At 33.5% G+C, this 18,104-nt stretch overlaps 2 protein-coding genes across 2 annotated transcripts; one reads left to right on the plus strand and one right to left on the minus strand.

The window, feature by feature from the left end:
- Positions 1–3,821: 3,821 nt before the first annotated feature.
- LOC130799709 (protein MAINTENANCE OF MERISTEMS-like) lies at positions 3,822–4,600 on the minus strand. Its single transcript, XM_057662943.1, has 3 exons — positions 4,066–4,600; positions 3,941–3,987; positions 3,822–3,858 (listed from the first exon to the last, which is right to left on the minus strand). The coding sequence occupies exons 1-3, from the start codon at positions 4,474–4,476 to the stop codon at positions 3,822–3,824; spliced, it is 495 nt and encodes a 164-aa protein (XP_057518926.1). The 5' UTR covers positions 4,477–4,600.
- A 9,955-nt stretch (positions 4,601–14,555) lies between these two features.
- Positions 14,556–17,653, plus strand: LOC130805276 (plant UBX domain-containing protein 3-like). The gene is made up of 4 exons (XM_057669973.1): positions 14,556–15,202; positions 15,916–16,207; positions 16,830–16,925; positions 17,010–17,653. The coding sequence occupies exons 1-4, from the start codon at positions 14,712–14,714 to the stop codon at positions 17,388–17,390; spliced, it is 1,260 nt and encodes a 419-aa protein (XP_057525956.1). The 5' UTR covers positions 14,556–14,711; the 3' UTR covers positions 17,391–17,653.
- The last annotated feature ends 451 nt before the right edge of the window (positions 17,654–18,104 follow it).

Raw genomic sequence — 18,104 nt, forward strand, 5'->3', positions numbered from 1 at the left:
GTTAACGTAATGTTTTTATTATTATTAAAATTATTATTGTTATTGTCATTATTAATTTGATTTATCGTTATCTATTTATTTATTAGTATTATTATTATTATAAATATTATTATTATTATTATTATTATTATTATTATTATTATTATTATTATTATTATTGTTGTTGTTGTTGTTATTATTAATCCAAATATTATTATTGTAGTCATTGATGTACTTAATTTATATCATTTCAAATGTGCAGGAGTTTGAAAATTTTGGAGACAACGTAGACTACTCGGGTCGCTTTGTTACGGATAGTGAATTTATCTCCATAGATGAGTTACATAGTTGGGCCGATGCGATAGCAATTACAATCGGTTTTCTATTTACACGTGCTTCTTATAAAAAGAAAGAAGGACGTTCCAGAGTTAGTTGTTATTTAAGATGTCACCGCTATGGTAAACTTAGGGGTGATGTAGATAATGTAGATAATGCTGCCCGACCTGGTTCTAAAAGTAGGAGTTGTGGGTGTAAATTTATGATTGTAGGAAGTAGTCGTAAACCAGGAGAAAGACCTTGGACGGTAAGGGTGTGTCCTGGTGTAAAGGGAAAACATAACCACCCGTTCTTGGTGTACAGAGATGGTCATGTAAGGGCGAGGATTAATGTAGATATTCGGGAGCACATACGACAGCTTAGTGCAACCGGAATGCAACCGGCCTTTATTATGAATTCTATTAGAGATAATTTTCCTGGTTTTTATGCTAGTATGAATCAGATATATAATATTAGGCAATCAATAAGGAGAGATGAAATGGAGGGCAGGACTCCCCTTCAACACTGTCTTCATATGGCCACAGAACATAATTATGTGGTCTGGACAGAGTTGGATAATGACGGGCACTTGAGCAGACTTTTAATTGCAAATCCTACTTCAATCCAAATGATACGTACGTGGCCGTATGTTGTGCTGATAGATACAACGTACAAAACGAACAAATCAAAGTGGCCACTATGTGAAGTCATCGGAATGACGCCAACAAATCACAACTTCTTGGTTGCGTTTTGTTTGATGCGAGATGAGGCGGCTGTGTCGTACTCATGGGTGTTGCAGGGATTGAGAGATATTTTCGGCAGTGCTCAGACTCCTAGCGTCATTGTAACCGATCGTGACGAATGTTTATCTGCAGCTATTCGTGACGTCTTCCCAGGTAAAAACGCTTTGTGAGTTCATTATTGTGGTTATATCTATTGATAATGTCTTAATTACGTTCACTGTTTTGTTTAATGTAGATGTACGTCATTTGTTATGCACCTGGCATATTGGCAACGATGTTGAGAACATGGTGGACAAGTTGTGCGGCGGCAAGAAAAATCAACAAGGGCAGTTATTTAGGAAAAGTAGATGGAACCCCTTGGTTGAAAGTGCTACAATCCGGGAATATGAAAAGAGATGGGAAGGGATCGTCAGTACGTGGTCGGTTAGGAACCGAAGGGTCGTTCGGTATTTAACTGGAACATGGATTCCACTTAGAGAGAAATTTGTGCGTGCGTGGACGAATGATTGTTTACACTTGGGTAACCATACTACCAGCAGAGTGGAAAGCCAACACTCGTCTTTTAAGTATTACCTTGGTAGCGGTAATAGCTCATTCGATACCCTTTTCAAAAGGGCGCACGCACAGATTACAAATCAACAAGCTAAAATCCGACAATCGCTACAGGAATCCATGACTTCTGTACCAAGAACGCTACGACAGTATTTCTTTAGACCTCTATATCGCCACGTGTCTCTCTATGCCTTGGAGCAGATCCAGAATGAGTTTAACCGCATGTTAGAACTGGGTGATTTTGCATTGAACAAATGCGGTTGTGTACTTCTAAAAACCCATGGATTGCCGTGTGCATGTTATTTACAAATAAAAATTGGATCACATGGTGCTTTGTACTTGGATGACATTCATGAATTCTGGAGTACTTTGAGGTACACAGAGGTAGGAGACGAACCCAATGAAGAAGTACGAAACGCGAACGCCAATGACAAAGAGTACTTTCAATCTCTGGTCGATGAAGTCCTTAAATCTGATCCCGCTTTTGTTCGCCGAATGGCTGAGGTACTTGAATATGAATTACACCCAGATGGTGCGAATATACCTGAGCCTTACGCTAGTCCACCGAGAAAGGGAAGACCAAGCACTAGTAAAACCATGAGAAGGAGAAAAAGTTCATTTGAATATAGCCGATCATCTTCTCGTGGTCGAGGGTCTAGATCTTCTTCCCGCGGGAGATCAAGTGGCAGATCTAGTGGCCGAGAGACGCAATCTTCAGTAGGAATTAAGTTCAGTTTCAACTTATCCGGTAATTGAATTAATTTTTAGTTTTTTTCATTAATTATTTGTTATTGTGGTTATATTAACTTAATTTACATTTATTGTAGATGATCCAGGAGGTCGTGATTTCTCACAGTTTCCATGGCCTGATTACATCCCATTCATGCTTCCTCCTTATTTGTTCGACTGGATTGATGTGTTAGGTGATGGTAACTGTGGATTTAAAGCAATTGCCGTCACAGAGCTGGGAGGCGAGGAAGCATGGCCTATTTTAAGACGTGCTATGAGTATGGAAATGCAAATGAACAGAGCGCAATACCTAACTTTGTATCTATCTCATGAGTCACTAGACGAGTCAATATTCAGAGTAGGTTCACACACCGATGGACCTGCTCCTTTCATGCACTGGTTCGATGCACCGATGGCTTTCTACTCTGCAGCAACGTTTCTTAACATTGCCATTGCTTTTTATGGTTCTGCTAACGGTGATTCATTAAACAACTGTTTGATTCTTCCTTTAAGAAAATCACAGGCCGCGAGAAGTGTAAATAAACTAATACATATACTTTGGGTTAATCGAAATCATTTTGTTCAACTTTTTATGAACGACGATTCATCCCCTCTGCTGCCGATCCACCCACGTTGGAAACAAGCAGCTGACAATTTCGCGAAAGATCTTGACACAAATTTCACTACGAGGATTATGCTGTGGAATAATCTACGCGGGGCACCCCCACCAACAAATAACACCGCTGACGATGCTGTAAATTTAGATACTCCATAGAATTTATACACGACATTCATTAAAAGTTGTATATAATCCATAATTATACTACAGTTTGTGCTGTTAACAATTTATTTATTTCTTTGATTAATAGGAGGAATTTATAATGCTGGTAGACAAATATACATGTATTTGTGTGATGTGGGTTAGTGTGTATATTTATGTAAATTAAATGCAATCATTGACGAAATTAAATGCAATAAATAATGTAAAATAGTTTCAGTACAGACTATTCAGGGCCTTGCCCTTGATCAGTATGCCATTGATCATATAATTCTCTACAATCATTAAGGTATATTTCTAACGCATGTCGTTGACGGGAGTTCAAATCCGCAAGCCGCGTAGGTAGTCTTGCCACTGGAGAGAATCGACTGGCCCATTCTTTCGCGAACTGAAAACACAACAGTACAATGTGCGTTATTAAATCATTAAATAAAAGAAACTTGAAAAAAAATTTATAATAAAACTCACGTAATCAGATCTGCTCTGACCAGGACCAGGACCGGAAGCCAGCAATTCGTCTCGGGATATGTACGGGTGCGAGCAAACTCTGAACCATTCAACGTAATTAGGTTCAGTCTCTGAAGGAACAGTAGCCCGTCGAAGTCCCTGCTCAACAAGGCGGCCACTGTAGGGGAACCTACTCCACGCCTCCACAAATGCAGCAGCAGAAGAAGGAAAGGTCACGGAGTAGGTTCCGTGTGCCGATCGAAGAGCCTTGGCTGGTCTCATAGGAGCTGGAGGAATAGACTGCACGAACCCAATCTGTCGCAATGCCCGCTCCGGCAAATACACCTCCACAACATCAAAGCAGGTGATACCCCCGATGATTGTGGTGCGTAGGTGCTCATGCAGCAACGCAGCAGCTCCACAATTGTAGGGAGTCCATTCAACCTGCTTACAGGCCAAGTTAAAAAACAAATTTCCTACACATAAAAAACAACATGCATGACAAAATGTAATGTAAAATACCTGAGTCTCTGTCATTGAGTCCAGAACCTTGCGGAATGATATCAACCTGTCCAGCTCACGACCTACTTTCTTCGGCGTCCACATCTCCGCCCTAGTCGTGTTTGGCACATCATCTCGGCGAGGATGAGGGCGGAAAGCGGGGAAGTACTCATAGATCCATGTCTGGAGCAATGTGAGGCATCCAGCAATGGTCTTGCAACCAGCCCTAGATGCCATTCCGAGCTGCCTGTACAAGAACGCCAAAGTCACCGCACCCCAAGCCACGTCCTGTTCATCGTCGTTGACGACAACTATCGGGTGAGGTCGCATGCCAGTCCTGGTCTTATCCGCCAACAAGGTAGAGCCAATGACAGCCATGTAGTACGCTGTGGTCTGGGTATCCAAGGCATGCGACCTATGACACAGCCGCATCAGTTCAGCAACGCTTATGCATCCGCTGGTGAATGAACCTTTACGTCGAAGCTCAGACAGAGGCTCGCCGACCAGATTGGTGATACCAACCTCCCACTCCGCCTCCGAAGGCTCAGCCGGCAGAGAACCATCAATAGAAATGTCCAATATGCGTTGCACGTCGTGCAACATAATCGTCATCTCTCCCCAGGGCATGTGAAAGGTGTTCGTATCCGGCTGCCACCTCTCGACGAACGCCGATATCAAAGCAGAGTCGATGTGCTGGTGCATAATGACCGGTAGTCGACCGAGGGAAGTGGAAGGTAGAAAATCGACTAGCTCAACGGACAAATCCCTCAATCCGATGATGGACTCCACCGGTCTCTTCCTAATACGGCACTCCAGAATCGGAGGCGTACGCTCGGAGCCGTCATAAATAAGTTTAGCTATGTGCCCGCCATAGCTAGGGATCAGTCGCGTATCTGTCGGCCCCCCGGGCTGGGGTGATGTCACTAACCAGTCTGTGTTAGTGGACTGTGAGGGCCTGCCCCGTGGCGGCTCATTATCGACAAAACTTCCTCCTGCACGCTCAGATGCGGCGGAAGAACTAGGGCCGCCACGGGCAAATCTGCCTTCGGGGCCACGAACTATAGTCCAGTCCAATGGGGCAGGCTCAGGACCTTGGAACTGAACATCATCAGCATCATTATCATCATCACTATAAACCCCCCAACTACTCTGGAGGCTATCAGCCTGGTCATCAAAATGAGTACGCACTTGGTTCAGCGTACTCGACCTTTGGGCCTCACTGTGTCTGGCCGCCTCTTCCTGCCTAGCCCTCCTAGCAGAACCCGTGACCCCTCTCTCATGCGGGTCCCCTCTGAGTAAGGTAGGCCTAGAACTATTACCTCTCAACAATTGCCTAAAAAAACCCTTTCCTTTTCCTTGATTACCAGCCATTTTCTACAATTTTTTACGGTTTCATTCAATATTATAAATAATAATATTTCTAAATACATAATAATCATAAATAAAATATGGAAAACAATAACAATAATAATAATAAAATTAATAATAACAACATTAGCATATATTTAATAATACAAAATTAACAATCACAATAATAATAATAATATTAATAATAATAACATTAACATATATTTAATATTAACAAAAATAACAATACAATAATAATAATAATTAAATTAATAATAATAAAATTAATAAAATACATACGGAAAAAATAAAAAAAAAATAAAAAATTATAGGAGTCGCCCAGATCTGGGCGGCTCGACCCCGGTTCAGTCGCCTAAAATTAGGCGACTGAACCGGGGTCCAGTCGCCCAGATCTGGGCGACTCCTTTAATTTTTTTTTTTTTTCGTGATTAAATTTAATTACAAATAACTTAATTTATTAATAAAAATCAGGTTTTTTTTTAAATTTCAAACTTTAAATATATTTTTCCTAAATATAAGGAAAAAATTAAAAAACAAAAATTTTTATATATACAAAACATAAACATTTATTTAATAATAAATAAAAATAAAAATAAAAATAAAAAATAATAGGAGTCGCCCAAATCTGGGCGGCTCGACCCCGGTTCAGTCGCCTAAAATTAGGCGACTGAACCGGGGTCCAGTCGCCCAGATCTGGGCGACTCCTATAATATATTTTTTTTTTCCGTGATTAAATTTAATTACAAATAACTTACCTCGATTGATAAATTCCGGATTGAACTTAATTTTTGCTCCCAAATTTTGCTTTTGTATGTTGGTTTTTAGTTGTAGTGAGAGTATTTTTAGTGTGATTGTGGTTTATATAGAAAATTTTAGCTTCAATGGCATAATTGTAATTTTTTCAAAAACCAAGGGCAATATGGTAATTTACTAGGGGGTGGCGAAAAAATGAAAAGGGTGGCGAATTATAAGGATTGGGTTTTTATTGGGCCAATTAAATGTTTTTATTTTTGTCATTTTTTTTATAGTTATACCTTTACTATAATAATATAGTATAAGTGATTCCCACCCCTTTTTGATTTTAGTATAAAATTCAAATTTCTCATTTTCTATAAATAGAAGAGAGTATTATATGCATTCATCAATTCTATATGCGTAGAATTGTAAAAATGATGATCTAGCATCCATATGTATTTGACTTTGCTCATTTATTTGATAGTGATGACGGTGGAATACTGCTTTATTAAATTTTTAAATTTTTATATTATTTTAAGAAATACATTTTACGTCATAGTTTTATTTCAATTTGCTTTGAATAGTTGTATACATTACATATATTGTATAATTTATATTATATTTTACATTGTAAATACAGATGATTTTGAAAATTTAGTTCTTAACAAAATAAAAGACAAAAAATTTGATTATATATTTAATGTAATAATATTTATACATTTATTTTTTTATTTTGAATAAAAAGACAAATAATCTGTACTTGGAGTATATAATATAAAATTATGAGTTTTTCAAATAAAAAATAAAATAGCAATTTATGCTGACAAAAATAAAATAAGTACTCCCTCATATTCACCTAATGTGTCCCATTTGGCTTTGTTTTTAAATTTTAATAGGAGTAAAGTGGGGTTAGTAGGTATAAAGATTTGAAAAGGCTAGGTTTTATATGGGTAAATTGGTAAAGTTAACATATCCAAAATAGAAATGAGACATTTAAGGTGACTGACTAAATATGAAATTGAGACATCTATGGTGAATAGGAGGAAGTATTACATTAATTTATGGAGCATAAAGTATTACAACCATTGTTATTAAAATCGCGATTCTGATATACGATTCTACAATTTTACGATCCAAAAAAAAAAGAGCGATTTGAATCGCAGGTAGATTCGTAAAGTTGTAGAATCTTACAATTCTAGTTGGAATAAAATTTTTAGATGTAGAATCATAACACGATTCTACGATTCTACGATTTAACGATCCGATTCTACGATTTAACGATACTACTAGCATGCATAGGCTCTAATACATTTATTATTAGATAATTCCAACTTGTAACGTTGTCCGTCCTGTTCGGGTCATTCAAGCATAAATCCAATCCTTTTGGAGGAATACACTTGGGAGAGCTAATCCCAAGGCAACCACCGACCTAAGACGTTGCCCGTCCAGTTCGGGTCGTCAAAGGCAAAAGTATGCATACCCCCATGGTGACCGTAATGATCCAAAACTGTCATGGGAACAATAATTGTAATAATCCAAACCAAAACGTTAACCCCTTTGGGTAACATGATACAAACCAAAACGTTAACCTCTTTGGGTAACAAACATATAAATTCTCAATTTCCAATTATCTTCTTTCAAATTATTTGAGATGTCTAATCCTTATGTGATTTACAATGTCTCGATTAGAAATGAAACAACACTACTTGCACAACCACATAAACAGTATGGTCTAAGCGTGTACCTTTAAGCGCTGCCAACAAACGAAGTCTAATCACGATAGTAATTTCGCCCTCTTATGAATCGAGGTCCTAAATAACACACACACACAAAACGGTCACGTATTAGATTGTGTTTACACATTTAATCCACTCCATACTACTAAGATATTACTAAGACTTGATAATTTTAAATGTTTTCATCCAATTCCCAATAGTTCCAAACTTTAAATTTTAACCAGAAACTTAAATGGTCAATTCGGACAGTTTAGAAAATTCAAATGGAAAATCCGACTTCGCCACTGTGTCCGGAACGCGTCAATTACCTTGGGTATCAAATTTCATAATTTCTAATATCCAATTACTATTTTTAATTATTTTAAGCGTTTAACGAGTTTTTAACGCATCGGATACATAAAACAATGGAACACGACTAATGTTTCCGAATCGGCGCCAACACCGAGGCAGAAACTGCTGCCCGAAAAGGTAATTCCTATTATTTTATTATTATTATTATTTTTATATATACATTATTCAAATTATTAACCCTTTAAATCTCATGACCAAAATAAATCTAACAAGGCCACATTCACAACTACTAAGATAAAACAAACAAGACCAATTTTTCTATCACACAACCATTTGATATTTCCACACATATATTAATACACAAAACCCCATCAACAAAGCATATAAGTCATCAAATAGAAAGAAACATGCCCATCCACAAAATCCTTCAAGAAACTTAAAGTTTCATAAATTATGATAATTAAATTAAATACTTAATTTTCTTAACAAAATAAAATTTTTGTAGAGAATCATAAAACCAAATCACCCTTTTAAATCAAGACATATATATAAACACAATCCTTCAAGCAAATCAAATTTGCTAAAGGATTTATAAATTCTTGGATGACTACATTACTTGATTCATACCTTTTAAATTTCTTCTAACAAATTGAAATTTTGTTAGAGAAATGTAAACCATAAGAAATTTATTTAAATATCAATATAAACTAAATTTTTAATTCTTATAACAAATTTAAATTTTGTTAAAGGATATTGATCAAGAAGTTTTTTTTTTTTTTTTGAAAGAAACATAACTTAATCCATTTAACAATTGAAGTTTGTTAAAGGATTATTAGAGCAAATTACATATAAAGAAAATATACTCAATCCTCCTAAAAGTCATAGGATATTATCATACATAAAATATAATTCATCTTAGAAATCTAATATATTAAATCTATAATTAACAATTCAATTAAACTTACCCCTTTGATCAAAAGATTGGATGGAACAAAAGAATTTTTTTTTTCTTTGAAGTGAGTCGAAACAAGAAGGAAGAAGGAAGAATTTTTCTGAATTTCTGTGTTCTCTTAAAAAGCTAGAATGGTGAGGAATTCAAATGAAGCTTAAGGATAAGAAGACAATTAAAACAATGAACTTAATGTGCCATAATACACAATTATGAGAGGAGTTACAAGACTCCTCCCCTACTCCTCACAACCGGCCACCTTCCCCCTTCCCTTAAATTTTTTTTAATTAATTAATTAAGTAATTATTATATTATTGTTAAAACAGAAAAGAAACGCCATGCGATAACAACGTACGCGATAAAACGCGTTACCGTTAAAACTTAACTTACTTTATTTCTTATAATTATCTATGTAAATAATTAAAATTTAATAATACTTATTTATTTTATTTTATTATATTATATTTTTAAACCTGATAAATTACAGGGTGTTACAACCATCTTTCACTAATTTCTTTCACTTATATAAATAAATTTCAAATGTATTATCAGGAAAAATTTTAAAAAATAAATTTCTTAATTGGTTTGAAGATTTAAACTAATTATTAAAAAGTTTTCTTTACACTCTTAAAAATAAAGTCAAAGATACTTTAATTTATAAATTTAGACTTTTAAAATGGATAATAATGATAAAATACTATATATTTTAATATATTTATGTTTATTTGTAGAATCGTACGATTCTACGATTCGATTCTACCGATGTAAACTATTCTAAGTAGAACCCCGATATTAACAACTTTGATTACAACTATTAATAACACACTTCAAAATCAAATTTAACATAAAAATATGTAAAATTATTATACAAAAGTTTAAACAAAAAAATAATTTTTTGACATAAAAAATATAAGTGACTTGCATAGAGCCAGTCACGACCTCTCCTCATAAGAAAAAAAAAAAGAAGAAGAAGAAGCTAGTCACGACCTAAATCATATTAGAATTAAGCATTATATTTAAGTAACCAATAGTATAAATAACAAAAAAATCCTAATAAAAGTATATTATGTTTTAACCATTTTAAAATATCCAATACACTAAATAATACTCATTTAATTAATAAAATTGAAAAGATTTTATAAATAATAAAATAAAATAAAATAAAATATATGATTTTCTAATACATTAAATGGTGTGACCTAAAAAATATAAAATCAATCATTATGAATAATATATAGTCTTAGTTAGAAAGTAATAATATTAATCATAATATCAATGGCATCATCATTAAGTCTTGGGGGGAAATTTTTTTGTTGAGGTACGTAAGCAAAATTAAAAAATAATAATGTCAGCAGTGTTTTGTTTTAGTAATAATTAAAAATTTTAAATTTTAGGGCTCTTGATCGAAAATAAAAAATATGCTTTTACCTAACATCCATATGTATTCGTTGCAGGAACCTATCATTCTGAAAATCTTATTAGAATCGGGGGGCATTTTGGCTGCACTTTTTTTATGAGTATGGGTTGTCGCCTCCCTTCCCCCAGACCTTGATCATAGTATTTTATGGGTAGGATACATTAAGTACGATGATGATGATGCTGATTGATGAAATGCTAATTCTTTAAATAAGATAAAGAACCAATTTACTCAAAAACCTAATTAAGCAAGAGACAACAATTCAACAATATTCATTATATAAATTTAATAATTCTCACTAAAAAATTAGACTTTCGAAATCATATCAACCACCTACCCACTACCCATGGCAAAGACTTTTCATATCCTTACGCATCCATTACCCACCAAAATTATATCCATATCCGCCTCAACTGAGGCAACTACGGTGCGAAACCCGTATAATTTTATCCACATGTCATCCCAACCTATATAACTCCCACATAATTGAGCTTCCCCTTTGTTTTAGTGAAATAAATGTGTTTTTTCTCTATTCCTTTGGCATCTTACTATTGATATTTTTCAGAATTTCTTTATGAGAAATAAATTTATTTTCTAATAAAATTGAATATGATCGGTTATTTTTTAGAAGGGATGAATGTTACTTCTATGGAGTAATAGGTTAGAGTTTTTTTGAGATTTAAAATGAAAAGTTATAAATTGTAGTTTATGCTTTTATACACTTTAGAAGTTACATTTCACTCCCTCAAATATCATTTCTATATCTAAAAAAGATTGTGTTTGGACTTTGGCCTAATTTTGTATCTTAATTAGAGAAACACTTTTAGAAGTTAGCCCAAGCACTAAATGTAAAAAAAAAAAAAAAAAAAAAAAAAACTACTCTATCGAAAATTACTCATATCTCCCTATGAGATTGTTCCTAAAGGCGATGCTACAAGAATTAAGAAAAGTGGATGGGTGAGTATATTAGTGAGTTATTGTAATTTGTAAGTGAGGCTATATATTGTAATCGGTGATTATATGTTCCAATACAGAAAAGATAATAAAAAATTATACACCTTCCTATTCTAATTAAATATCATATTTTCCCTTGTGGCATATTCACATCCAATATCTCTTGTTTGATAACTTTTTTCTTACTTATATCTTCTTAAGATTTAAACATTTACTAATTATCATTAAATTATTACATTTTCTCTTGCCTTTTTCTTTAGCCATTCATCCCTATGTGGAATGTGGTCACTCCATTTTTCTTAGAATTAGTGCATTGTCAAATACTCTTTCCCTATCTTAAAATATTTGTCATTTTGACAATTCTATTTGTTGTTCTCATAAACAATCTTTTTATTTATATCACAAATTTTTGACCAAAAAAAACCTTAGTCATTCTCATTTTAATATTTTAATAATGTTGATGGTCCTCACATGTTAACTCCTATATTTTTCCAATTAACTTTCTTTTAATATTTTTTAATATTTATAATCCTTGCTTTTCTTCAATCAAATTTATCATTCAATCATGCAATACTATAATTTTGCTGCTAAATGACAAATGTCAATCTAAAAGTCATTTGCCAAATACAGCAAAATAATTGATAATTCAAACTAACATAGCAGTCTAACAGTTATTTACTATGTAATCTTAAATATAAGTGGCAACATGCACAAAATCTCAATATTTTCCTTTTATATAAAATGTTTTTCCATTTGAAATTGGTACAATTATTGAAGAATGGTAATTTATTCTTTTGAAGATATTATACACAAAAAATCTAACTATTTTCCTTTAATACAAAATACAATGAAATTATTAGGAAATTCTCAAATATAATTATAGCATATATTATTACAATCAAAATAATTAGGTTGAGACTTTAATAAAAAGTAAAAAAAATCACTATTTTTTTAATACAATAAATTTTACAATCAAATAGATTAGTTTCCAGTAATATTAGGAAAGTTTTTTTTGGTAGTTACATTCCATCTAGAATGAATTGAGTTTCTATGTTGTTATTCATTTAAATATATTATTATTATAATTTTTAAAATTATTATTTTTTCTTAATGATAATATGCAATTTTATTTTTTAATTATTTTTTATTATTTTATTATTTATTGAGACATTATGTTGTTATAAACAATTTGAATACATTATTACATTTTATTTATATTACAATACTTTCATTAAGATAATATATATGCAATTGCACAATTATTTAAAATTCACATTATAAAAAAAAACATTCTACAAAACTCCGTGCAATGCACGAGTTCTATACAAGTAAAATAATAAATTCACCGTATAAAAGATTTTAATTTTGTTAATTTCGTCATGGAAACTTCATCAAGGAATAAAAGTAGTACTCTTAGCCCCTAGGGTGTGTTTGGCAAGAGAGAATTGAGGTTGGGGATTGAGATTTTTGAAGTAGGATTGTAAAAAGTTCATTGTTTGTTTGAGGAGGGGAATGAAAATTGATAAATGTTGAAACTTATACATAGGTTGAGACTTGGGAAGGGGAAAGTCCCACAAAAAAGTCTTGGAAGAGGATAGTATTTTGGGTTGAGACTTAGATAGTTATGAAAAAATATTTTTGCCATTAACGAAAGTAAAGAAAAGTAGAGAGCTATAAGGACAACTTTGTAAATATAATTAATTTTTATGTAATTTTATCAATTTTTATCATTTGCTAAATAAGGACATGAGATATTAATTTTCAAAGTTTCAATTCAAGTTTCATCTCAAAGTCTCATTTTAAATTTCGATCATCGTCTCTTAACTCTCATACCCACCTGCCAAATAACCTTAGGGGCCGTTTGGTTCGCACAAGGGAATCGGAATGGAATGAGGAAAGGGAATGAAGGAGAAAGGAATGGATTCCCCTAATTTAGCCTAGTCGTTTGGCTATGTTCAGGAAACGGAATGAAATGCTCATTGATTCCCTTTGTGACTGTTTGGTTCAAGTTAAGGAATCAAATTATGAGTTTTTAAATTCTTTATATTTTTTCCAAAAATAACTAGTTATTATATGATAAACTTAAAAAACTTATTTTTTAAAAAAATATCATTAACCTGCATCATCTTTTCCTGTAATATGAAGAAAAAAAAAACATAACTCTAAATAATATCTTTCTAGCTCTATTGATTACAAATAATAATAATAATAATAATAATAATAATAACAACAACAACAACAACAAAAACAACAACAACAACAACAACAATAGCAATAATAATAAAAATAAAATTAATAACAATTTTTTTAAAAAAAAATTACCCGTCGCACAAAAAGTGCGACTGGTACTTTTTAAATTTTTTTTTTAATTTCGAATTATGAAATTTTTTGTTTAATTAATTTATTTTTTAAGTGATTGTTATTTAAATAAATGTTGTAATAAATTATTTTATTTTAATATAATATTATATTATGATAATGTTATTATAATAATTAGTTTTGAATTTAAATAATTTATTTGAATGTTTAATTATTTTTTAATATAATAATAATAATAATATATTACTTAAAATTTAGTTGTTAATTAATTTTTAACTTTTTATTAATATTTTTTTTATTAATTTAGTTGATAATAGTGTTATTAAGTCCAATGGCAAATTCGTAATTTTTAAAGTCCAGGGACAAATTCGTAATTTTATTTAGGGGGTGGCGATAAAATGAAAAGAGCGGCGAATTATAACAATACTCATAAATCAAAGTTCAAATTTTAAATGATGGATAATAAAGCGGGGAATGGAATGAGAAAGTGTAGGGGGGGTGGGGAATGAGAGTATAATAGTTTGGGGTAAATCCAAAATTAAAATGGGAAAAGGAAATGATAGAAAGTGATAAACAAACAACAACAAAGAAAATTGGGTATTTTCATTCCCTTTTCCTTTGATTATTACCCCAATCAAACGGCCCCTTAATATATTTGATTAGAAGAGATGAGATATTAAATACCAGGAGTATTATACATTGGACAAAATGAGATAGAAATAAATTAAATGTTGATTCAATATTAATTAGAGCATTGCTTTGAGAAAAAGTAAAGAAAGAAATTGGACTTGGTGGAGTTAGTAGTTAGTACTCGGTTCTATACTAAATCACTTTTTCTTAATAAAACACTCGAAACCTAAAATTCAGAACTCAAATCACAGCATTAGCAACCACAACAATGGCGTCGGAGCACCAAAATTTAATCGACTCTTTCATGGAGATTACATCTTCTTCTCCTGAAGAAGCTCAATTCTTCCTCGAAAGTCACAATTTTGATGTCGACGCCGCAGTCTCTACCTTCTTCGAATCCAACTCTGCTCCTTCTGTCGCCAACCCAATCCTAGATTCTGCTGCTCAAGAGGCAGATACTGAAGCAGATATCGTCTCTCCATCTCCGTCTTCTCCTTCAGCATCTCTATCTCCTTCCCCTTCACGTTCTCGATCTCATTCTCCTCCTTCTGGAGTTCGATCGCTTTACAATCTACGATCGCGTAGAACGTCTGAGAATAAGGATAATAATTATGGAGGAACTTCTAAATCGCGGAGAAGTCGTGGTCGTGTTGGTGGTGTTCGTACTTTAGCTGATCTGAACCACAATTCTTCTGAGGATAGTGATTCTGATCATAGTCATGATCATCCTCCTCAGTATTTCACCGGTGGTGAGAAAAGGTAAAATTTTATTATAATAGTGTTCATTTTTTTGGTTTTTAGTTTGAAGGTTATGGATTTTTGTTGTTTAGATGAATTCATTACTACAATAGTGAAAAATCTTTTTCATGTGGATATTGAGTTAATTAGGTTTAACCTAATTTTGATACTTGCTTAATCAATCATCTCCTCTTGCTTTCAAGCTATAAGATGTTTGCAAATTCCAAAATACTTGTGTACAGTGGGTCAAATAGTCACCAACCAACTCGAGTACCATCATGTGTTATATGTTACATATTTCAATATTAATAGGGTTTTCAATCAAATATACCAGCCCATGCTCTAGGCAGGCTCTGGCATAGATTCCCCATTGATGTATGTGTTATTCGTACTGTCAAATGCTCCACTTTGATTATTGTGAGTGTGCGAATGGATAGTGCTGGTTTAATATTTTTGAGGTTTTCCCATGGCAATGACTATCCTAATTTGCTTACATGACGCTTGACTCGGTTTTGGTTTCTGTGCGTTTTCTAATTGGTACTGCGAATTTAGGATCAATAAGGAAAAAATCAAACTGATAATATTTGAGGTTTGGCAATGGCAATGGCTATTCTAATTTTGAATACATCAAACTTCTCTTTAGAAGCTTTATGAAGAAACTATTCATTGGACATGATAATAACTCTCTTATGGAACTTTTAATTAATTTGTCGAACTGTATTCTTCTTCTGCAGTGGTATGGTTGTGCAAGATCCTTCCAATGATAATCATGTTGAGGCGATTTTTGAGCAGGCTAGACGCATGGGAGCTCTTGAAGGACCAGCTGATGTTCATCGTCCATCTTCAAGCTCAAGAAGCTTTTCTGGAACAGCTAGATTGCTCTCTGGGGAGGTGGTCCCATCTTCTGCTCGTGAGCGCCCTCCTGAAGCTGTCACTCATACAATCACCTTTTGGCGTAATGGTTTTACAGTAGATGATGGTCCTTTGAGGAGATTTGATGATGAAGAAAATGCTCAAATTCTGGAGGTATTTCTCCATAATGTCTTTCTTCGCAACACTTTTGTGATTTTAATTAAAATATTTGGGGGACAATAGAGGGGTGGGTTGCATCTGCTTGAAATGTGAAGTCTCTACTATTTTCCAATTTTGTTTGTTGGGATGAGGCAGCTTTTTTTATTTGTATGTATGAATGCATGTCATAGTGTTAGACTCGTCTCTTTATTTTGGATTTAAAATCTGCTATCAAACGTTTATATTTGTGCTGTAGTGTCAATGATTTGAAATGGTTAACAAGGATTGTATATATTGACTGACAAAATGTCTTCACTGTTTCATATTTTTCATTTGCTATACGAACACTTCTATTTTTATTCTACAACCTCTATAGTCTGCTCCATCTTTTGATAGTTGAACATTTTTTCCCCACACATGAGAGCTTCTAGGGAGAAATGTTGCAACTATTAAAAGACGGAGGACATATATAGGTTTTCAACCTGTTCCCACCCCCTCAAAATTTAAAGTAAATGCCAATATATTTAGGAGACATGCTTTATATTTTCTTTTAAAGAACTATTTCTTGGTTGATTATTCTTTTCTTAATGTGATTGTTCATTTATTTGTGCTCTTTATGTTTAAAATCTACGTGTAGAGCATAAAAAATTCTGAGTGCCCAGAGGAGCTACAACCAGCTGACAGGAAGACTGCAGTCAATGTTAATCTTGTGAGGAGGAATGAGAACTACTCTGTATGTATAATTTCTTTGTTATTTTCTTTTTTCGTTCTTGATGGTTTTTGAGTTGTATAGTTCTAAAACTCCTGTTGTATACAGGAACCACCAAAAGAAAAACCTGCTGCATTCCAGGGTGCTGGGAGGACATTGGGTGACAGCAGCTCAAACTCTTCTGAGCCTTCTACTGTTACTGCTGCTCTCAACTCTGCCCCTCCTCCAACGATGGGCCTAATTGTTGATGATAAACTACCATCAACCTCAATCCAGTTAAGGTTGGCAGATGGGACCCGGATGGTCTCACGCTTCAACCATCATCATACAATAAGAGATATTCATGCCTTCATTGATGCATCAAGGCCAGCTAGAAGAGGAGCTTATACACTACAGATGATGGGGTTTCCTCCGAAGCAGCTAACTGATGTCGACCAGACTGTAGAGCAAGCTGGTCTTGCGAACTCTGTTGTAATCCAGAAATTTTAGCCAACTGTTCATCGATGCTAAATTCGTTATAGGTTTTTGAGCAGCTATATTGGCTACGATTTCTGAATTCTACTTTTCTTGGTAACTTATCCATGGTAGATAAGAGTTTGGTGGTTTGAAGTTCTATGGATTCCATTACATAGTATATTTTCTTTCATTACTTAACACTCTTATCTCTTGAAATTGGATTATAATACTATAGGAGCTGTTACTGTTACATTATTGGCCACACTGATAGCAATTAATAAGCCAGAAAGAAGAAAGCAGCATAACCTGGTTTCGGGTACTTGGAAATTTTCAGGTATGAGTTCATAATGGATACCTGCACAGCTGCACTATTTCTTGTGTGAAGTATAAAATGAATCTTTGTATATTGGTCAGGTTATCAGGTTGAGTTGTTATTCATTTCACATTTTAGAATCAGATCTACTAACAAACAATCATCATCGTCATATCCTGTGTATCCCGACCATAAAAAACTATGGTCAGGGTTTGGGGAGGGAAGGATGACGGCAACTCATACCCATAAAGAGAGCGCGGCCAAAGAGTCCCCCGACTCGAGAAAGAATGAGGCTGAAGGTAACTCCGCATGTTTGCATCGTATCGCCCAAGCGTGATCCTTAAACATAAAATGAAGGTAAATACAATGCAAATATTAATAAAATAAAGTAAAAATAACAATTTAAAAAGAAAACGATAATAATAATAGAACGA

Source organism: Amaranthus tricolor, chromosome 1, assembly GCF_026212465.1.
Source record: "Amaranthus tricolor cultivar Red isolate AtriRed21 chromosome 1, ASM2621246v1, whole genome shotgun sequence".
Classification (NCBI taxonomy): Eukaryota; Viridiplantae; Streptophyta; class Magnoliopsida; order Caryophyllales; family Amaranthaceae; genus Amaranthus; species Amaranthus tricolor.